Here is a 20601-nt window from a genome sequence, read left to right on the forward strand (position 1 = left end):
TGGCCAGTTATAAAGTACTAGCCCCTTAATCACTTCTGACCTTAACAAATCTGCCTCTACGTACCCAAAGCCTTCCCTCAGTCCCACGATCACCCATGTGATTCTCATTCCCACTTTCCCTTACTCTATCTTTTTCTACTTTATATTTATGGAAACGGTCATTCGGTCACCAGCATGTTGGTTGACAGTCATTAGGTCAACAAGGGTAAGGGCGACTGGGGGTTTTTCACATATTTTTGAGCAGACGTGGGATTTCATGCCCTAACATCCACTAGGACGTCGTGAGAATAAAATAGTGTGCCGAGTAGGACGAGGCACCGTGCCCAAAGCATGGCGAGCGCTGCGGTGCTACATTTCAGAATTCACAGTTGTCATTATTCACATCAGTGAATAATGAGTGCACCTGCAGGGTGACCTGTAAAATGTGAACTGTTTGGGGGGGGGGGGTCGGGTCTTGAATCACCGTTCTTGAAGATAAGATATAATCTGATTAGTTCCCATAGCAACATTCCATCTTCAGTAGAACGCCAATATTAGTAGATTAAAATCTCTCCTTCCCACTATTAGCCACTTCCCTCCCTTTCAACATATGTATTTCTCCCTCCATCATTCCCACTATTAGCCATGTCTTTTCCCCTCCCTCACCCAATGTATACCTTTTTCCCCTCACTCATGGATGGTGCACTGGTTAGCATTACTGCCTCACAGCGCTGAACCTCTCCTCCTTCCCTATATCAGCCATGTGCCTCTTGCCCTCCATTTGAACCTCTCCTTCCCACTATAAACCATGTTTCACTCCTTCCCTCCCTTTCACCATATGCATTTCTCACTCCATCATTCTCACTATTAACCATGCGCCTAGCCTTCCCTCCCTCAATATACCTCACCTTTGTTCCATATATCAGCCACGTGCCTCTCCTTTACTCGCTTATTCCCACTAGTAACCATGTACCTCTCCATCCCTTCTTCCTACTATTAGTAATGTGCCTCTCCTTCAGTCACCCATTCCCACTATTAGCCACCATAAGTACTTTGCATGCCGGGACTCCCCTGCAGGGATGCGGTCATTTGGTCTACTGCATTATGGTAGAAAGTCATTAGGTCGAATCCATTAGGTCGACATGCTAAAAGGTCGACATGACTCTAGGTCGACATGGGAAAAGGTCGACATGATTCTAGTTCCAACGGTCATTAGTTCGACAGGTCATTAGTTCGACAAGGTCATTAGTTCGACATTGTCTATGTTGACATTCACAAGGTCGACATGGAGTTTTTCACTGTTTTTTGAGCCAACATGTGCCGACAGGCGGTATTTCATGCCCTACCATCCACTAGGGCGTGGTGGGAGAATAAAATAGTGTGCCCGACGCATAGCGAGCGCAGCGAGGGGATGCAATGCACTTTAAACTGTGTCCATGTCAACTGTGTTGACATTGAGGTAAAAAAAACAGTGAAAAACCCCATGTCGACCTTGTGAATGTCGACATAGACAATGTCGAACTAATGACCTTGTCGAACTAATGACCTTTCGACCTTTTCCCATGTCGACCTAGAATCATGTCGACCTTTTAGCTAATGGATTCGACCTAATGACTTTCTACCATAATGCAATAGACCAAATGATCCCAACCCCCCCTGCATACCTCCCATCCAGCTGCCCCTTCCCTCTCACACCTAGCTCTCATGGTACATGTCCACAGGAGGAGGGAAAGATCAGAATCACAGTCCAAATCTATGGAGACAGCACTCCAAAATGTTGGAGAAGACCTTTTCGGGTGACTTATTTCTAGCCTTCCACACATAGTGAAATGTTCCGTGCTCTGTGCAGGGCTGAGCCCAGAATCTGAGAGTTGTAGTTTATGATCATTGATTGGTCTGTGAGAAAGAGGCAGTATTCCATAGTGGCACATACCACCCCAATGCAAGCTCTGTATCAAAATAAATAAATACATAAACAGGCAGCACAGTATCGATAAATATATTGATAAAATATATTTATATACACATACACACACACACGGGTGGCATGCCATACATGGGTTGTAATGACACAATCATGGTTCCACCACCTGCTATACAGTAATAAGAAAAAAGGCATTATATAGCAGGGGCAAGGATACAATGATTCAGCACAAATCACACACTTGTACCAGCAGCTAGACGAAGTTGCTCAACTTTCCAGAGTGCCAGTTTTGCAAATGTGTTATGATGAGAATTGTGCCGGCGTAAGATATAATATGTCCAAAGAAGCCACCCTTCATTATACCATGCCATAAAATATATTTGTCATGTTCTAAAGATATATACTGACTACCTGGTAAATTGTTAAAATTACTATTGGCAGGTTGGATAGCTGTGAAAAAAGGGCGTTGCAAAGGAGGGATCAAAACATTCCACCAATTTTTATTCGGTAAGATATTCTTCCAGGCCTACATAAATTAATTATTTTACATTACAAATGATGATTCACTGCAAAGCCTCCAACCTTTCCAAATCTTTTAAATAGGGCTTCATATGCTCACACTAAACTTCATTAGATGCACACTATGTCTTGGTGTGACTAACCACTACTGTTACAATCAAGTGCATGTGTATACTTTCTGAGATTAGAGATGTGAATGCGTAAAGTGTTTATTCTCAAAATTAAGCGCTTTTGAATGTTGGAGGTGTGTGCAGTATATACTGTGCAGTTGTGGTTATTTACTTAGGTTTACTTACATCGTTTGTCTACAACCATTATAAAAGCAGATGCCACTATATGTTATTGATTTAATCAGTGCTGTCCCTCTATAACAAATTATCTCCAGAACACAGTTCAATGGTTAACTTAATTTTAGGGTTTACTCTCTTGTTCAACCACTCCTAGCTCAGTCTGAAAACAGTTCAACAAGGCTCTGCTTCCCCCGACCATATAAGCTGGGCCTGTCTGAACTGCTTTCAAACCATTCCTATGCATCTGGTAATTAAACCCCATTACCCTGTTTAAACCAAGCACTGGTGGAACTGTGTTTTTTGTGCACATTTTTTATTTATTGTATAGGAATTTTATTATTGTTATTCAGAATAAATGCAGTATTATGCTAAGAGATTTTTTTTCCCTTTATATGGTCGAACCCTTGTGAAAGTCTTTTTGAAGGTTTCAGAAGCTGTACATATGGGCCAACACGGAATACCCCCATAGGGGTAAATTTACCAAAGCTTCTAACAATGAAACGAGGGGGTGATGCCTATAGCAGCCAATCAGATTCTGTCTAACAAAACCTCTTCATTTTTAGAGTTAGTAACTTCAGATCAGTAACATCTCCAAACAAAATTTCACTTGAATTGGCAAGGAAACTAAAATACTTTTGGGTTTACCCATCTCTGCCACACATAGCAGTCCAATTTTTAGAATCCCTAAGAAGGAATTGCACAACTGGAATAGTCTATACCAGTGGTAACCAACCCTAGCCCTCGAGAGCTACCAACAGTTCACATTTTCCAGACAACCTAGCTGCTGCACTCATTAATCACCAACATTTTAAAAGATACACAGATGGAGCTAATTAGCTCACTTGTGATTCTGTGGGGAGACCTGCAAAACATGCACTGTTGGTAGCTCTCGAGGACTAGGGCTGGCTACCCCAGGTCTATATATTGCCTGGCTAAGTATTGCTGCCACTACTAAAATGTATACATTAACTAGGCTTCATTATTTTAAAAAGGTACAGGTCTTAGCCTTTATTCTTAAGGACCATATCTCCCACTTTGTCTGTTCTAAGAAACCCAGAGTACACTTCTCTACCGCTTTCACAAATAATCCAGGTCACTGAGCTAAACACTAAACTAGTGTGTGGGAACCATTAGAGATGTATAATAGGCAGAAAGTGGCTGCTGGACAAGTATAAGGCATGGAAGTCATCAGAATATAAATGGAATTACAGAACAAAGACCAATATTCTGTAGGCGTCTAGGTAAATTTACCAATCAACAACCGTAACCATCTGTACTTAACTGGAAAGTAGTAACAGTGGGGAAATTAATCTGTTCCTGTTGGCACCAGGCTTATTTGAAAAAGGACCACACAGAGACCAATCAAAAAGCAATCATCCATTACATAAACAATGCAGACATTTTAATCTGGTTATTGAATATCAAACTAATTTGGAATCAAAGTGCAGCCAGGAATAGACATCTTTAAATCATAAGCCCATTGCTTAGCTCTGGTCATCACTAGTGTAGCATTATTTTATTTACAGTTTCTTATATAGCACATCATATTCCACTGTGCTTTCCAATTGGAAATGCTCATCACTGGTTATACACGTTCCTATGAGAAAGATTTTTAGCTGTCACATACACGTTCCTACGAGAAAGTTTCTTAACTGTCACATCACCGATTGAAGCAGTACAGCACATGTGGCTGCCTCTTCACCCAAAAGCAATGTTTTAATCTCCTCTTCCACGACAACTCGGAGTGTCACTGATCAGACACAACAAGTGCTTTAAGGAGAGGTATTTACAAAAGCCACTGTGCAAGTATATCCAACAATATCACTGCTACTAGGAGAGGAATGTAGCTACATTAAAATGTACTCACCCTTTACACCAAGGATGGGGCCCTCCAGCTGTTGAACTACAAAGCCCAGCATGCCCTGCTACAGTTTTGCTATTTGACCATGCTCAAACTCTTACAGGACATGCTGGATTGTATACTTAACTGGAGGGCCAAAAGGTTCCCCATCCATGTTCTACAGAAAGACTGCTTTTACAGGGAAGATGGTAGTAATATACTCTGGCTAGGTCTGTTTTTCATGCCACACAATTCTATAGCATTAATTAGGAAGAGGGCCACCACACACAAATCATGACCACCAAAGAAACAGATGACTGCAACAGAAATCCCTGCTAGTACACTAGGAAACAGTATTTCAAAGCAGTATAAAACCTACAACCAGAGAAAAAAAAGTGAGGCATGCCTCCTGGACCAGGTAGTATATAAAAAGTCATGAGAGCACCAGCCAGGACCACAATAGACCAGAGCAACTATTGAAACAGATAGGTGCCCAAAGAAGGATTCAGTCAAATAATCAGTGAGACCACAGCCATTTCACGTCATACTAAGTTATCTCCATGAAACGATTCATTTAATGACTTACACAAAAATGATCTAATGGATGTAAGAAACCATTTGTGTAGTTAAAAAAGCCATAAATATGCATTGTACTACATTTTGCTTTGGTTCACTGCAAGGAGTCTAGTTTTAACTATAGGAAAGGATTTAATCCCTCAGAGAACAAGGGCACTGACTGCACAATAGATTATAGAAGTTAAGGGCCCCATACATCAGCAATTAATTGTGACAATTTTCAGATATAGAGATGATTGCCACAATTTATTTTAGATGTGTGGGCTGCCCCTTTTGGCAATCCCAATCACAATCGCCAATCGATTGCTTAATCAGGTTTTTAAACATGTTTAATAATCTGGTATTATCTGCAGATCTTTTTTAGATGTGTGGGCATTCCCAATTCGTCTTCTTCATCTATTTACATTATGAACAGCTGAAATGACAATCGATTGGGGCAATTTCCAGATATGAAGATGCAATCTTTAGATGGAAAAATCTGCCGATCACTGAAAAAATCTGTAATGTGTGGGCAAAGTCGGATAGATCTGAAAATCCATTTATCTGGCCAAAAAATCCCTGTATCTGGAAATCCATAAATTGTGATTGCTGATGTATGGGGCCCATTACAGTATCTAGCATAAGAAACATTATTGGCGTTAGAATACATTGTAGATCTCTTTAGAGGACAGGCAGTACCCTCATTTCATGACAAAAGTCCAAACAAGATTTCTGGGTTACTAGAAGTACTGCTGTATTCAACATTAAGTAATGTGATATGCAAAGGAAACTCAAAAGGAGACCCGAAACAGGCTTCCTCAGAATATGGAAGCAGATCTCATTACATTCCTCGGTACTTATGTAGTAACTGGGCTGCCGATTTTGAAATCGGGTCCATCGCATCGCATCGCACCCGACCAGATCGCATGCGATGCGATGCGATGCGATGGACCCGATTTTCCATAGGATTCAATGTTAAAATGGACTGAGTCCATTTTAACATAGAATTCGATGGGAAAAGGGGTCCTTTTCATACCCCTACTATCCAAGTGGGCATGGAGTTGGATATAAACCTGTGGCGAGCGTAGCGAGCCACCGAGCCCGAAGCGTGGCGAGCGTAGCGAGCCCCGCGAGGGGACACAGAATACCGTCCCCTCGCGGGGCTCGCTTCGCTCGCCACGCTTCGGGCTCGGTGGCTCGCTACGCTCGCCACAGGTTTATATCCAACTCCATGCCCACTTGGATAGTAGGGGTATGAAAAGGACCCCTTTTTCCCATTGAATTCCATGTTAAAATGGACTCAGTCCATTTTAACATTGAATCCTATGGAAAAATCGGGTCATCGCATCGCATGGTCGTATGCGATGCGATATCGCATCGCATCGCATCTGATTGTATGCCTTAACTTAAGGCATACAATCAAAAAATCGGCAGCCCAGATACTACATAAGTACCCATTCCTCTCCTGCAAGAAAACTTGTGCAGCAGTCAATAAAAGCAAAATAGTGTGTTTAAACTAGTAGTCAGAAGTTTATTGGCTAGTGCCCCTTACACTTCAGACTTAATACATACCCATTGTCCTATGCCCTGTCCTCGGGTTCACTAAATATTTTTCCTGAAAAACAGGAGTTATTGCAATGGCGAGACAAGTCATTCTGAATGAATGACATGAGATGTACTAAACCTTTGAGAATGAAAACGTGAAGGAATATACAGTACCAATCAGCCTTCTAATACAAGCCGTGTTTGATAAGGTTGGGGACTGATTGGCTAGTTCTTTTTACAGAGCTTAGACGCACCATGTAAGGCCAGTTTGCATTTTAGGTTTAACATGCCAATAAGGGAGTCCCATCGACAAAGGGGCTCTGGTATTAGTCAATTAACTGACTTGCGAGCCCACTGCAGTTCCCTGCCACTTGTTGAAGCATGTAAGCCTGTAACTATCTCCCAGCATGCTGTGAGCAACATAATTAAAGAGACTTACCTACTGTATGAAATCCATTACATACTAAACATTTGTTCCTGTGGAAGTCTGCACTAGTCAGAGACAAAACACTAATTTTGGTACAACCATATTTTATTTTACAAAGAGGGAATTAGTTATGCAATGCTTCCTGCATTAGAGGCAATCCTGGGCCACAGGTCTGCACATTCCTTTGCCACTGGTCCTGTGATAGCTGAACCTGCAAGGTAAAGCAAAACAATTGAAGGTACTTTTTTAAAAATGGATTATATATTGTAACAGAATGCAATAAAGCCACATTTCAAATCTTAAAATTTCCAAATGCCGTAAACCTGAAAACCACATAGGTTATTACAGAAAAGTGCCTAAGTGGTTATTACCTATACACAATATAACCATTTCCATTCCTATAACCAATGTCTACTAACAACATGCTCAGATGTCATGTGAGCCTTGCCATTGCTCTGTGGGAGGGCAGAGACCAGTGAGGAATCTGGTCACAGACCATTTTAGAATTGGCCTCTGGTTCCTATGAACAGTGCAAGCCCAGACTAGCGATTTATTGGGACAATTGACATTTTGCATAACCCTGCAGATTTCTGAAACTCATGCAAGATTAATGCAATGTTTAATCAGAGGAATTTTTTTTAATCTTACAGTGGCAATAAACAAAACCGCAAATTAGAACTTTGTAAGCCAAAGCAGCAAGTCTTGAATATAAACCATTATTGAAATATATATGCATGAAGTCAGACCATAAATGGAATTACAGAACAAACATCAATATTTTAAAAGGTGATCTCCCTCTTCTTAAAAAGGTCTAAACTAAGCACCATACACACCGGACAAATGCTCCTAGTATACATGCGGAGCAATGCAGGCTGGGGACATCCTGGCAGCCAGATTACCCATACACACGTAGCAATGTGTGTATGGCCAATCTGTGCTGACCAGTGTTCTGACTAGATTTTGACTACATGTAGTCCAAATCTTGTCAGGCGATGGCCTGGAGGTACACACATGGTGTGGTCCGTGCTTAATTTCTAAGCAATTTAGTCAGTTTGCTTAGAAAACAGCTTCAAATTGCCTTTTGTGTATACCCCCTAACCAATAGTGGCATGCTCATTCCTACAAGAAACAGATTGGTACATGTTACATCACCGATTGAAGCAGTACAGCACATGTGGCTGCCGCTTCACCCAAAAGCAATGTTTTTATCTCCTCTTCCACGACAACTCAGAGTGCCACTGATTAGACACAACAAGTGCTTTAAGGAGAGGTATTTACAAAAGCCACAGTGCAAGCATATCCAACAATAGCACCGTGCTAGTAACAGAAAAGGCATGTCACTACATTAAATTACCCACCAAATTAGGAAAGAATCCCCAGGATACGTACAGAAAGCAGTAAAATAGTCCACCCCATGGTTGTACTATGTATCCTTATATGGCACCAAGTGGTTAGCAGCACTTTTCAAAGGGGTACATTTAATAACGAGTGATCATCTGATCATTCATTAGCAATCTTAAGTAGTACTGTTTAAGATTAGTAACCAGTGAAAAGAATTCCACTCATTAAATATGCCCCCAAAGAACATAAAATGGCATGGCCACAGGAAAAACAAACCTGAATAGCTAGAACCCAATACATAACCAAAGAGGTACATGTAACCCAAAATATTTATTTGAGAGACTGGACAGCAACAGCAAATTGAATCTATTGCAGAAACTAAAACAAGCATTGCGCACTCTGGTTATTTTATCAACCTGTGCATCATAAGAGTCTTACCTTTCATCTCGCCTTTATTGTTCACTATTACCCCAGCATTATCCTCAAAATACAAGAACACCCCGTCTTTTCTCCGGTACGATTTTCGTTGTCGTATTACCACTGCTGGATGCACTGTACAGAGAAACAGGGAAAGGTTTCATCTTAGATGTTAAATAAGCCTGTTCCAAACAAAGCAAACACAAGGAAAAAGGGTTTAGGGCTTCCTAATTCTGACAGATCTCAGCTTTCCATTCATCATATTGCTAAATATACATGTGCTATAGATCTACAGCAACATAATCTATTTAATTAGTAGGACTAGACTAATGGTGCCCACAAAAGGCAAGGTGCGCTAGGTGCCGTGCAATATGTTCTATACACTGGGTGCAATTTGCATGAACCCTGTAATTGACTATTGATATGTAGTCAAAAATCATGTGTATTTCAATCTAGTTCAAAGATACCTGCCTGCACAGACATCAGGTGAACTAAGTTAATATGGGTATAAACTGTAGCTGCTGTGTGCAGGGGAGAGGTGGGGTAGATGCTATCTGGAACAAGGGGACAGGGGGAAGGGTGTCATATTATAACCACACTTTTTTTTTTTTTTGTAAGGGGGCACAAAACTCCATGGGGATGAACTTACAATTGTAAAAGAGACCCCTTTCCATCCCATAACAGAATTTTGCATCATTTGGTGTGGAGTTATGTGCATTGGGGCTCCTCCCGCGTGGCATAATGTGAATTTGGGCTCATACTAGACCAGGCATTCCCAAACACGGTCCTCAAGGCACACCAACAGTACAGGTTTTAGTGATATCCAGGCTTCAGCACAGATTGTTTAATCAGAATTATTCAGGTACTAATTAAGTCACCTGTGCTCAAGCCATGATCACTAAACCTGCACTGTTGGTGTGCCTTGAGGACCGTGGTTGGGAATATTCTTCAAAAAAAATTTCAAGGGGTATTGTACATACAAGATATTTTGTATGTGGCCCTCAAATATTTACTGACATTGTTAAGTGGCCCTCCTGGCTGAAATAATTGCCTACCCATGACTATACGGTTGCTCTTTGTAAAAAAATATTAGACACCTATGTTGAGGTGCATGGATTTAATAAAATCTCTAGATCAGTGGTTCACAACTCCTGATCTTAAATACCAAACAGTTTGTGTTTCCTGGATATATCTGAACCTAGAAGGGTGAATTGATCTATTTTGCAAGACTAATCTTCCCACAGGCAGAGATCCTGAAAACATGACCCATTCTTTAAGAACCAAAGCTCCAGATCAGCCATTCTCTTAAGCTGTGTACACACGGGGGCGATAGGGGCTTTAATCGCTGGGAATATGGTCGCAGGCGACCATATTGCCAGTGATGGAAGTGTGCCCCGGCGATAAATCGCCGGGTGCACGCTCCCGTTTTCTGCCCCATTGTAATCGCTGGTCGCAGGAGCTTGCTCCTGCGACCAGCTAATTACCTCCGGGGCTCCCCCAGCAGAGGTTCCTTTTCATCAGCGACCATCTATGGTCGCTGATGAAAAGGAGACACTGAGCAATTTATTGCTCAGTAATATATTGCAAGCAATATATCCCTCCCCGTGTGTACGGGGCTGTGGGTCCTGACCACTTGAGCATGGGGTCATGACTCAATGTTGCCGTTAGTCGTGCCAATGTGTTTATGGAGAGAGGCATGGGAAAACTCCTTATGTAAACACCCACTGCTTCGATCTTCCATCGCCGTGACCATTTTCTATCTCCGTATTACCCACTGCCTCCCTTTCACTTCATTGACCACACATGTTGCAGCCATTAGACACCGGGAACCCAGTAAAAAATGGCCCTTAATTTGAAAATGTGCATGCTGCTACAATAACAGTAGCTAGATGTTAAGGCTCCCATACACTAGTGTGATCCAGCCCTTTACACGATTTCAACACATCCCATCAATAAATTGTGTGAAGTGTCTCAAAGCATATCATTCATGCCCAATCCGCCATCCCGGGTGCTTCGGATGCAGAGATTGTCAGTGCTACACCAAGGATAAATCATATCCTGGGGCAGTGAATGGAATAGCATACAATGTGTTGTAAGCAAATTGTGGAGAGATGCTGAGATTTAGCATTTGAGGCTGCATGTGATATCGGCCTAGTGTATGGCCATTGTTCCTCACCCTTTTTTCTAAGTTCAGGTTTTCCTTTTTTAACTGTGGCCATCACCATGTCACCAACACCAGCAGCTGGCAGTCTGTTCAGTCGACCCTTGATCCCCTTCACAGAGATGATGTACAGGTTCTTGGCACCTTACATAATAAAGCACAGTTAACACAACAGGAAACTTAAAATTGGTCATACTGTTGCCAGTGGACTAAGGGGTGGATGTATGAAGCAGTGATAAGGGAGGCAAAGTGATAAACTGCCTGGTAATTTATCACCGGCCAATCAGCTCCTAACTACCTTTTTAAACCCAGCCTGTAACTTAACAGTATGGAGTGGATTGGCTGGTGATAAAGTACCAGGCAGTTTATCACTTCTTCATACATCGACCCCTAAATCATTAGCATAGAACACTCTTAAGTAAGCCTTTACAGTAGCAATGCATATTAAAATAGGTGTCATCAGAGCTACCATAACAGGCATAGACGTGCACTGAATTGCAGACATCTTAAACTGAATTGGCCCCAATAAATTTATGATCATGAGGTACGCATACATTAACAGCATAAGTAAATAATCAACTGATAAGCTGCGCTGTTAGGATTGCTGGTTCATGATGCCAGCCTGTATCCACTATGTGCAGGTGATGCATACAAATTAGAGGGCCACTAATCTAGAATACACATGGCAAACATGTCGCCTATTTCATGGGAAATGATTGTTGTCCACTAGTAGCCAATTTAGGGACAAGTACTAATTTAACTTTAGCGACCAGGCAAAAAAATGTATTGTATCTGAATATTAATAGCATCCTGCATTTTAGGTTAACATGTACTCGGGCAAAGGACCGCTCGGAAATAGTGTCACATCACCGATTGAAGCAGTACAGCACATGTGGCTGCCGCTTCACCCAAAAGCAATGTTTTTATCTCCTCTTCCACGACAACTCGGAGTGTCACTGATCAGACACAACAAGTGCTTTAAGGAGAGGGATTTACAAAAGCCACTGTGCAAGCATATCCAACAAAAGCACTGTGCTTTTAAAGGTGCCCATACACTGCTTTTTTTTTTGCTGTGCACAGTGCAAAAAGTATGTGCTGCACATACTTTTTAAACTAGCTTCGCATCACATGCAATATAGCCCAAAAAGCATGTGATAATCGCATCGTGTATGAGCACCTTTACATATACATGTTACTCCAGCACAGGAGGCCTCATAGCACGGTTCTTACCTGTATTATCTGCACAGTTAATGACGGCTCCCACAGGGAGACCGAGGGAGATGCGAAACTTCGCACCGGAAGAACCACCACGTCCTGGAAAGAGAATGATCAACCAATTACATCACTACAACATAGTCCATGGCATTGGAATATTATTGTAAGGTGCAGTGTATAGTATCAGGGATACAAATAAGTCACTGTACTCTGTGACTTTCTGCACCATCCGGTGTGTACAATCTATGTAATTATGCACACATACCCACAGCAGAATACACATAAAATCACACTAATATAGACTACTATACAACACTTCATACAATGTAACTACGGCATACTGGAGACAGGAATACATGCACATACATATAAACACACATGTAGCTAAATATACCTAAGCCAGTCACATAACTTACACACGAATGCAATCAGCAGCACCATTCCCCGGGATCTCAGACATGGCCGGGCAGGCCATCCGCTGTACGCTACACTCCGTACGGGATTGCCGGGTCTCTCAACACGTCCCCAGTCCCCGACATATCCACGGGAAATTAAACAGGGCAGTGTGAGGACAGAAACAGGCTAGATCCCGGGGAGAGACGCAACTGCCTAACCCAGGATGGCTGCAGATTGTGCTGCCATACTCACGGCCTCACCTCTCTTAGACATCTTGGTTCCCGGAAAGAGAGAGCAGGCCCCGGAGGATGCCGGGATATAACGTAGGCTTCAGAAGGAGATGGGAGGGTGTATCACGTGATCGCTGGTTGGCAGCCCTCCTCTTACGTATTGCCAATCTTCCTGCTGTCACACCACTACTATATGTACGTACTACGCGTAGGTAAATTACCTACGACAGAGCGTAGTCGTAATACTATTACAGTTCACTTCATGCGGGCTTCTTCTGGTGCTGTGAGATATCCAGCACACCCAGTATTTGTGCTGCTGCCTCTATACAATATTGTTTAATAGGATATTTTTACAGTCATGTTTGATTAATGAGAAAATTCACGATAATTTCCCCCAGCGGCTCTACATTATTATGCTTTATAATGCGCCACGAGGGATCTGCGGTGCCCAATTACAGTGTACATAAATAAAGATTCTTTACGTAAGAGAAGGGAAAGTACATGAGGGAAAAGGGCCTTGCTCATATTCAATGCGGCCGGCAAGGGGGTTAAACGGCGGGGATCGCAGAAAAGAAGCGATCCTCGCTGTTTAACTCCAGCTGCAACCGCTCACTCGATTCAACGTTCCAGGGGAATCCTCGCTGTCAGAGGACAGCGAGGATTCCCCCAAATAGAGACATTTGCGGCTAATGCAGGGAGCCGGCTGCATTTAGCCGCGAGTGGCATTAGCCGTGAGTCTCACTGTTTTAGCGGCCGCATACGCCGATTCCCCCTGCCCCACAAATGGAGCGAGGAGGAATTGGCGAATGCAGGGAGTCAGTTAAGTACTGACCGTGCGAGATGTGACAGCGAGTAGGCAGCACTGCTCGCTGTCACAGCCCGCCAGCAGCATTTAATACACCCCTAAAAGGGAGGGGCAGACAAACAGGGGTGACACAGATTGGGTAGACAGTAAGCATGGAGCATAGGGTTACCGCGTTTGTGTTTATTTTATTATTTATTAATAGTTTCTTATATAGCGCAGCATATTCCATTGAACTTTACAATAGGTGCAAATTTGCATGCGAGCGCAATGTTTTTGAAATGTGCATGCGCTGGGTGCATGCATCCACAGTGAACAGATTGTTCGCCGGGTGCACGCACCCAACATTGCGGCCGGTAGGGTAGTGGGCGTCAGGCCGGGGTATCCACCCAAGGGAACACCCAGCGTTCCGAAGAAAACGTTGGGCGTTCCCATGGAAATCGCCCGGTGACGAACACAGCCAGTGTGTGCGAACACACACTGCGAATGGGTGGCGGCCAGGCCACCATTCGCAAGGCGGGGTTTCGTGAATCAACCAGAATAACCCCCAAAGTCCACCAGAATACAAAGGTTCCTGGTGTTTTGTATGATACAGTGACCCAGCAGTTTGGCGAGGGGTCAGAGGGATGGAAAATGTGAAAAATATAGAGAGAGGATATGTTTGACCTGGATAGGAACGGTATGAAGGTTAAGTGGCTGGTTCTGAAATTTGATTCGCTTGCCTGAAAAGGTGAGTTTTCAGGGAACATTTGTAGGTTTGGAGACTGGAGGAGAGTCTTTTTGTGCATGGGAGAGCATTCCACAGAGTGAGTGCAGCCTAAAGAAAGTCTTACAATTGGGAATGGGAGTGAGTAATGAGTGTGGATGAGAGGCGCAGATCTTGTGAGGAGGGATGAGGTCGGTTGGAAGATATTTTGAGATCAGAAAAGATGTAAGTTGGTGTAGTTTGGTTTATGGCCTTGTGTATAAGTAAAAGTATTTTCGGTACTTATGTAATATCTGGGCTCCCGTTTTTCTTATGAGACCGCGTCCCCTCGCGGGGCTCGCTGCGCTCGTCACGCTTTGGGCACGGTGGCTCGCTGCGCTCGCCACACTATATAAACTCAACTCCATGCGTAGTTGGATAGTAGGGGTATGAAAAAATGGGGTGCATTTAACATGGGAGCCCAGATAATACATAAGTACCGTATTTTGAATACGGTAGAATACAGGTAACCAATTAAGTGACTGACAGAGTAACTTTACAGAAGATAAATGTCTGCGAAGATTAGCCTCGCAGCTGCATTCATGATGGATTGTAGTGGTGAGAGTCTGTGTTGAGAGATTCCCGGATAGTGTCCCTCTCCTTGACCCACTCATTGACTTGCCCCAGCCCCAAGTCTTGACCCGCCGTATCATGGTTTTTTAAACCTTTGCTTCAATTGTTTTCTTGATTTTGCACACGTAATGCCACTTACACGTTACATCACGCATTGTAATGTTCATTACACATTATGCCTAACACCATGATGCCCATTACACATTATGCCACACCCCGTGATGCCCATTACACATTATGCCACACACCGTGATGCCCTTTACACATTATGCCTCACAACATGATACCCACTGCACATTATGCCTCACACCATGATGCCCATTACACATTATGGCATAATACATAATTGATATTACGTATTATGCCACATGTATTACCTAAATGTTAATTGCTAGGGGTTTCTTGATCAATGCCAGGGGCTTCATGCTCGATGCCAGGGCCTTTATGCTCGATACCAAGGCCTTCATAATCGATACCATTGGGAGTATATGCTTGTTGCCACAGGAGAGTGAAATGCTCATTGCTACTGCGGAGTAAAATGCTCATTGACAATGGGGAGTGAAATGCTCGATGCCACGGTGGAGTGAAATGTTCGATTCCACGGTTGAGTGAAATGCTCGTTGCCACAGAGGAGTGAAATGCTTGTTGCCAAGGTGGAGTGAAATGCTGATTGACAAGGAGGAGTGAAATGGTCATTGCCAAGGGGGAGTGAAATGGTTGTTGCCAAGGGGGAGTGAACTGCTCATTGCCAAGTGGAGTGAAATGCTCCTTGCCAAGGGGGAGTTTAAGAGCAGTGAGGTGACAGCAGCGGCAGGCAGCTGGCAAGCGCAGCCAATCAGGAGCCACCACTGCCACTCCTAATTGTCTGTCAGACCATGAGCTCCAATTGGCTCACGAGGTGGCGCAACATTTGAAACAGCCGGCCCAATGAGCAGGTCTGTGTTGCGTCTCATCTCATCCTCCAAGTGGCAGTGCGGTTCACGGACATTGTATAATCCAGGAACGTAACCCGCTCGGACTCCGGACACTGGGCTTGCACCATGTATAGTCACCTTTCTTTCTCAAGTTACAATTGCTGTCACTGTGTTGAAACACCTTTCTGATCAATTACATAGTACAACATAGGTAAAGCAAATGATCTATTAAGAGTGAAGTCCAGGTTGAAAGCATTTGTCCCTGGAATGGATCATGTCGGTAGGGTTATGGTATAGAAGATCGTTGATGTCTAGATCAACAATGATTTGATCGACTACTAATGGTCGACCGGGACTAATTGGAAGCCTAAAATAAACAGCAGTGGACCTTATTCTGATTAATTCAGATCTCCGTGCGTTTGCATGTTTTGTGTCTGCGCATGTACGTTTCTGCGCATGTGCAGACACAGGGTGCGTGCACGTAGCCTACACGCAGAGCGAGGGGCAGAGGATGGCGGGGGGCGCAGGCCAGCGTCAATAGCATATGGGAATGCCCAGTGTTTCATGGGCGTTCCCATCAGAACGCTCTCCATTCCTAGGCTAATGAGGCCATGACGGACATGCAGGGGGTGGGCAGCTGACATCACCGGATGTCAGCTGCCCGCCCTGTCCTTGCACAGAGCGCCCGCAGTTTAGAGAGACTATATAGGTCACTCTGAACTGCGTGCACAGGAGAAATCATTCGATGGTCGGCGAAAATCGAATGACTTCCCCGCCTGCGAATGGATGATTATGTAAATCATCCATTTGCAGCCGTGCGGGAGGTACTGCATGCGAGGGGGGGCTGACGGCACTGCGGGCGGAGGGCGGCATCTGATGGACTTGCAAGGCTGTGAATTTTGCAGCCTTGCGAGTCAATCAGAATTCAAAGGCCCATTGTCTAGATCGACAGTAACAGAAAATTGGTTGACATGAAGGTCGACACGAGCGAAAAGGTCAACACGAGTTTTACTTTTTTTGGTCTACATAGTTTACATAGGTCAACATAGACACGGTATAAGTGTACTGCGTCCCCTCTCATGGCTTGATGCGCTCGCCATGCTTCGGGCAAGGAGCCTCGCAACACTATTTTGTTCTCCCTCTATGGGCCTTATTCTAGTTCACTCTTTCTGCCAAAATCCTTCTTCGATGGACAAAACCATGTGCACTGCAGGGGGGGCAAATGTAAAATGTGCAGAGAGAATTAGATTTGGGTGAGTTAATTTGTTTCTGTGCAGGGTAAATACTGGCTGCTTTATTTTTACACTGCAATATAGATCTCACTTTGAAGTAAAACCCCACCCAAATCTAATTCTCTCTGCACAAGTAACATCTGCCCCACCTGCAGTGCACATGGTTTTGTCCATCTAAGAAGGATTATGTCAGAGAGAGTGAACTAGAATAAGGCCCTATGTCCACTGGGATGGTAAAATCGAAACAAGTTGGTGTAAAAAAAAAAAAAAAAGCTTGTGTTGACCTTGTCAGTGTTGATCCCTCGACCGAATAGAGACACAATGTAATATAAACTGTCCATTTTGCACGGGATGCGGTCATTTGGTCTACTGCATTATGGTAGAAAGTCATTAGGTCGAATCCATTAGGTCGACATGCTAAAAGGTCGACATGACTCTAGGTCGACATGGGAAAAGGTCGACATGATTCTAGTTCGAAAGGTCATTAGTTCGACAGGTCATTAGTTCGACAAGGTCATTAGTTCGACATTGTCTATGTCGACATTCACAAGGTCGACATGGAGTTTTTCACTGTTTTTTGAGCCAACATGTGCCGACAGGCGGTATTTCATGCCCTACCATCCACTAGGGCGTGGTGGGAGAATAAAATAGTGTCCACGTCTTATGATAATTACATTATATAAATGGCACTACAGTGGTCATTACCTTTATGGCACTATGGGGGTGATTCACATTTGATCAGACGGGACTGAATTCGGCCCTATTCTGATGGTGGGGGGGTCTGCACATGCGCATATTTGTGCTTTGGCGAGTTTCAACATTGCCCTTTTCGGCAAACAGCTGCGGAAATAAAAGTCAGTTTTCGCTGACTTTTATTTCCGAAAGGGAGAGAAATAATTTGGTAGTATGATTTCTCTTCCCTTTGTCCGCATGCGTGGGGATGCATTCTTGGACACATCTCTTTGCATGTGACCGAGGGTATGCGAGCGGTGCGAAGAGTGGCGTTTATTCGGCGGGACACCGGTCAGTGCTTACCCGCTGACTAGGCAGTGAAAGAATGCTGCTTAGCGAACGGGTCCGAATCAGGGCCTACAGGGGGCATTACTTATATAGCACTATGGTGGGTTTTATGTAAATGACTCTATGGGGGGCAATATGTATATGGCACTACGACTGGGCATTATGTATATGGCACTACAGGGGACATTCAGTATATGACAAAACTAGGGGCATTGTGTGGCACTACTGCAGGCATTGGACCTTATTCTGGTCCGTTTGCAGCAGGGCTGCGTTCGCACGGGGACCAATGTTTTTGTTATGTGCATGTGCATTTCTGTGCATGTGCATACGCAAGGTGCGTGCACCCGCAGCGAACAGACTGTTCGCCGGGTGTATGCACCAAGGACAGTGGGCGGGGGCAGAGAGGGGTGCGGGGTGGCGAGCGGCCCCATTAGAATTTGGGAATGGCCAGCGTTTGTGGTACCCCACTCCAGGGGTACCCACCTTTATCCTTGTGCCCACAAGAGATCCCCCAATTGCAGCCAATGCTGCCAGCACGGGCCCTTTCCCCTGTCACCAGGGCTGCAAGGGGTTAACTGACCCAGCGAGTGTCCCAGCTCCCCTGCACATGCAGGAGATACACCGTGCAGCCTGAGCAGCGTGCAGTGAGAGCCGGGCTAAGGCCCTTATTCTGGTTGGTGCGGCCGGAGCCGCATATGCGGCTCCGACCGTGCAGGCGAATCCCCGCCTTCCATACGGATCGCCACGGCCGTCCGTACGCGGATATGTGGCGATCCGCATGAAATTGGACGGGGATACGCCTCCTCCATGGTGGGAGCAGCCCCTGCATTCGATGGTCGCCGAACATCGAATGCAGGGCCGCACGCTCCACCAGGTCCCGCAACACAAGACCACACGGACACTTGTCCGTGTGAAATCTTGTATGGGGGCGGGCAGCTGACATCCGGCGATGTCAGATGCCCGCCCTGTACCCACGCGTCACGGCCTCATTACCATGCATACGCCCCGCGTTTGCATGGGAACGCCCATGAAACGCGGGGCGTATGCATAGGGTAATGAGGATAAGTAGCCCCTCACGCCCCTCTACGCCCCCTGTGCGGCGTATAGAGAATCCTTGCGGCGAAATCGCCTGCACATGCGCAGAGTGACCTCTGCACATGCGCAGAAGATAAACATCGGCGGCCCGTACGCAAGCGGGAATATCCGCACCAACCAGAATAAGGGCCTAAGAGAGAGAGCCAGCCAGCAGCATCTGCAGAGGACAGCAGCATGCGGCACAGACCAGCAGATGGAGACGGAGATCTAAAGAGCAGCGCCGCATGAGATGAGAGACTGCCCGCAGAGGAGAGCCGCCGACAGCAGCATCCCCGGCGGTGATTGACAAGGAGAGAGCCGGGCGTGCAGTGGCCGGGGGAGGTAGAGACGGCGCAGAAGTGTGACACCAGGCGACCCCGGTCAGGACCCCGGACACAGCAGCACTCCGAGTCCAGCACACAGGATAATTGACCGCGCAGCAGAGGACAGCGGGCCAGATCGTGACTGGCAGGAACCGGCAGAGGCAGCAGCACCACAGATACCCTATTCTCTTCCCTGGCTACCTGGTATCCCTGCGATCCCCAGCCACTATTGCCCCAAGGCATACCTGACGCTCAGAGACACATGGAACCCCCTGACTGTCCTGCACACCAGTCGCTCCAGCCAACGGCACCCCTCTGGCAGCCACCTGTGTTTTAGTTGGCCCAACAGGGGACCCCCACCCTGGCTGGGCAACCCCTTAGCCTACAGTGACTGCACTAGCAGGGCTACTCTCCCCAGTCACCAGGCTACCCAGTAAAGATTGCCTGCAAGGCATAACCCAGGCCCAGAGACACCTGCAACGCCCCTCTGGCTGCATGCCAGTTTTGCCACCCCCGCCAAGTCTACCGCTACAGCCTGTTCTGCAGCTAACTAACAGGAGGTTACCCTAAGCTAACCCAGAGGACCGTTTTTGTAATTTGCCTTGTGGTGATTGTATATAGAAGTAGTGTGCACACTAAGTTGGGGCCTAATTCTTTGCTTGTGAGTACTTTCCGTTGTGGGACCTTTATTCAAACTCAGGAACTGTCTTTGCATCTGGGACTACAGTTTAGCATTATATATAGGGTGTGTAGCGCCACCTGGCAGACATTCTGTGTTATAGCATTACATGCAGCGAAGTGTTTAAGTGACAATCTTATTCTTAGTAATATTATTCTCTTTAAAGTCATTCTCTTTATTATCGTTCTCTTTCAATGTCTTTCTGGTAGTCACTATTATGACGTCATTTTATATGCAATTGGTCTCTTTTATTGTCTTTCGGTAGAGTTGGTAATGACCGCTGCAGCCTGACCATTGATTCACACTGAGGTGGTCATTGGGAATTGAAAGCCTTAAAGTAAATGTTTATATGCTGCACCTTGTTCTTATTGATGTTTGCATATGTGTACAAATGCATTGC

At 44.9% G+C, this 20601-nt stretch overlaps 1 protein-coding gene and 3 non-coding genes across 4 annotated transcripts; all 4 read right to left on the reverse strand.

Annotated features, from left to right (window-relative positions):
* Positions 1-4362: 4362 nt before the first annotated feature.
* On the reverse strand, positions 4363-4495 carry LOC146012821 (small nucleolar RNA SNORA21). The gene has a single exon (XR_014445821.1). It is a non-coding gene; the product is annotated as a small nucleolar RNA SNORA21 (small nucleolar RNA).
* Positions 4496-7166: 2671 nt separating this feature from the next.
* On the reverse strand, positions 7167-13007 carry RPL23 (ribosomal protein L23). The gene is made up of 5 exons (XM_083147147.1): positions 12870-13007; positions 12229-12312; positions 11014-11142; positions 8859-8972; positions 7167-7290 (listed from the first exon to the last, which is right to left on the reverse strand). Exons 1-5 carry the CDS (start codon positions 12880-12882, stop codon positions 7208-7210), a joined length of 423 nt encoding a protein of 140 aa, XP_083003273.1. The 5' UTR covers positions 12883-13007; the 3' UTR covers positions 7167-7207.
* LOC146012820 (small nucleolar RNA SNORA21) lies at positions 8218-8350 on the reverse strand. The gene has a single exon (XR_014445820.1). It is a non-coding gene; the product is annotated as a small nucleolar RNA SNORA21 (small nucleolar RNA).
* LOC146012819 (small nucleolar RNA SNORA21) lies at positions 11855-11987 on the reverse strand. The gene has a single exon (XR_014445819.1). It is a non-coding gene; the product is annotated as a small nucleolar RNA SNORA21 (small nucleolar RNA).
* Positions 13008-20601: the final 7594 nt, after the last annotated feature.

Source organism: Crinia signifera, chromosome 6, assembly GCF_055691185.1.
Source record: "Crinia signifera chromosome 6, ASM5569118v1, whole genome shotgun sequence".
Classification (NCBI taxonomy): domain Eukaryota; kingdom Metazoa; phylum Chordata; class Amphibia; order Anura; family Myobatrachidae; genus Crinia; species Crinia signifera.

Excerpts from the sequence above, each read along its gene's own strand:
- RPL23 (XM_083147147.1), bottom strand. Across the intron at positions 11,143-12,228 it reads TAACTGTGCAGATAATACAG|GTGCCAAGAACCTGTACATC; the intron begins GTAAGAACCGTG and ends TTATTATGTAAG. Across the intron at positions 7,291-8,858 it reads CAATAAAGGCGAGATGAAAG|GTTCAGCTATCACAGGACCA; the intron begins GTAAGACTCTTA and ends TTTACCTTGCAG.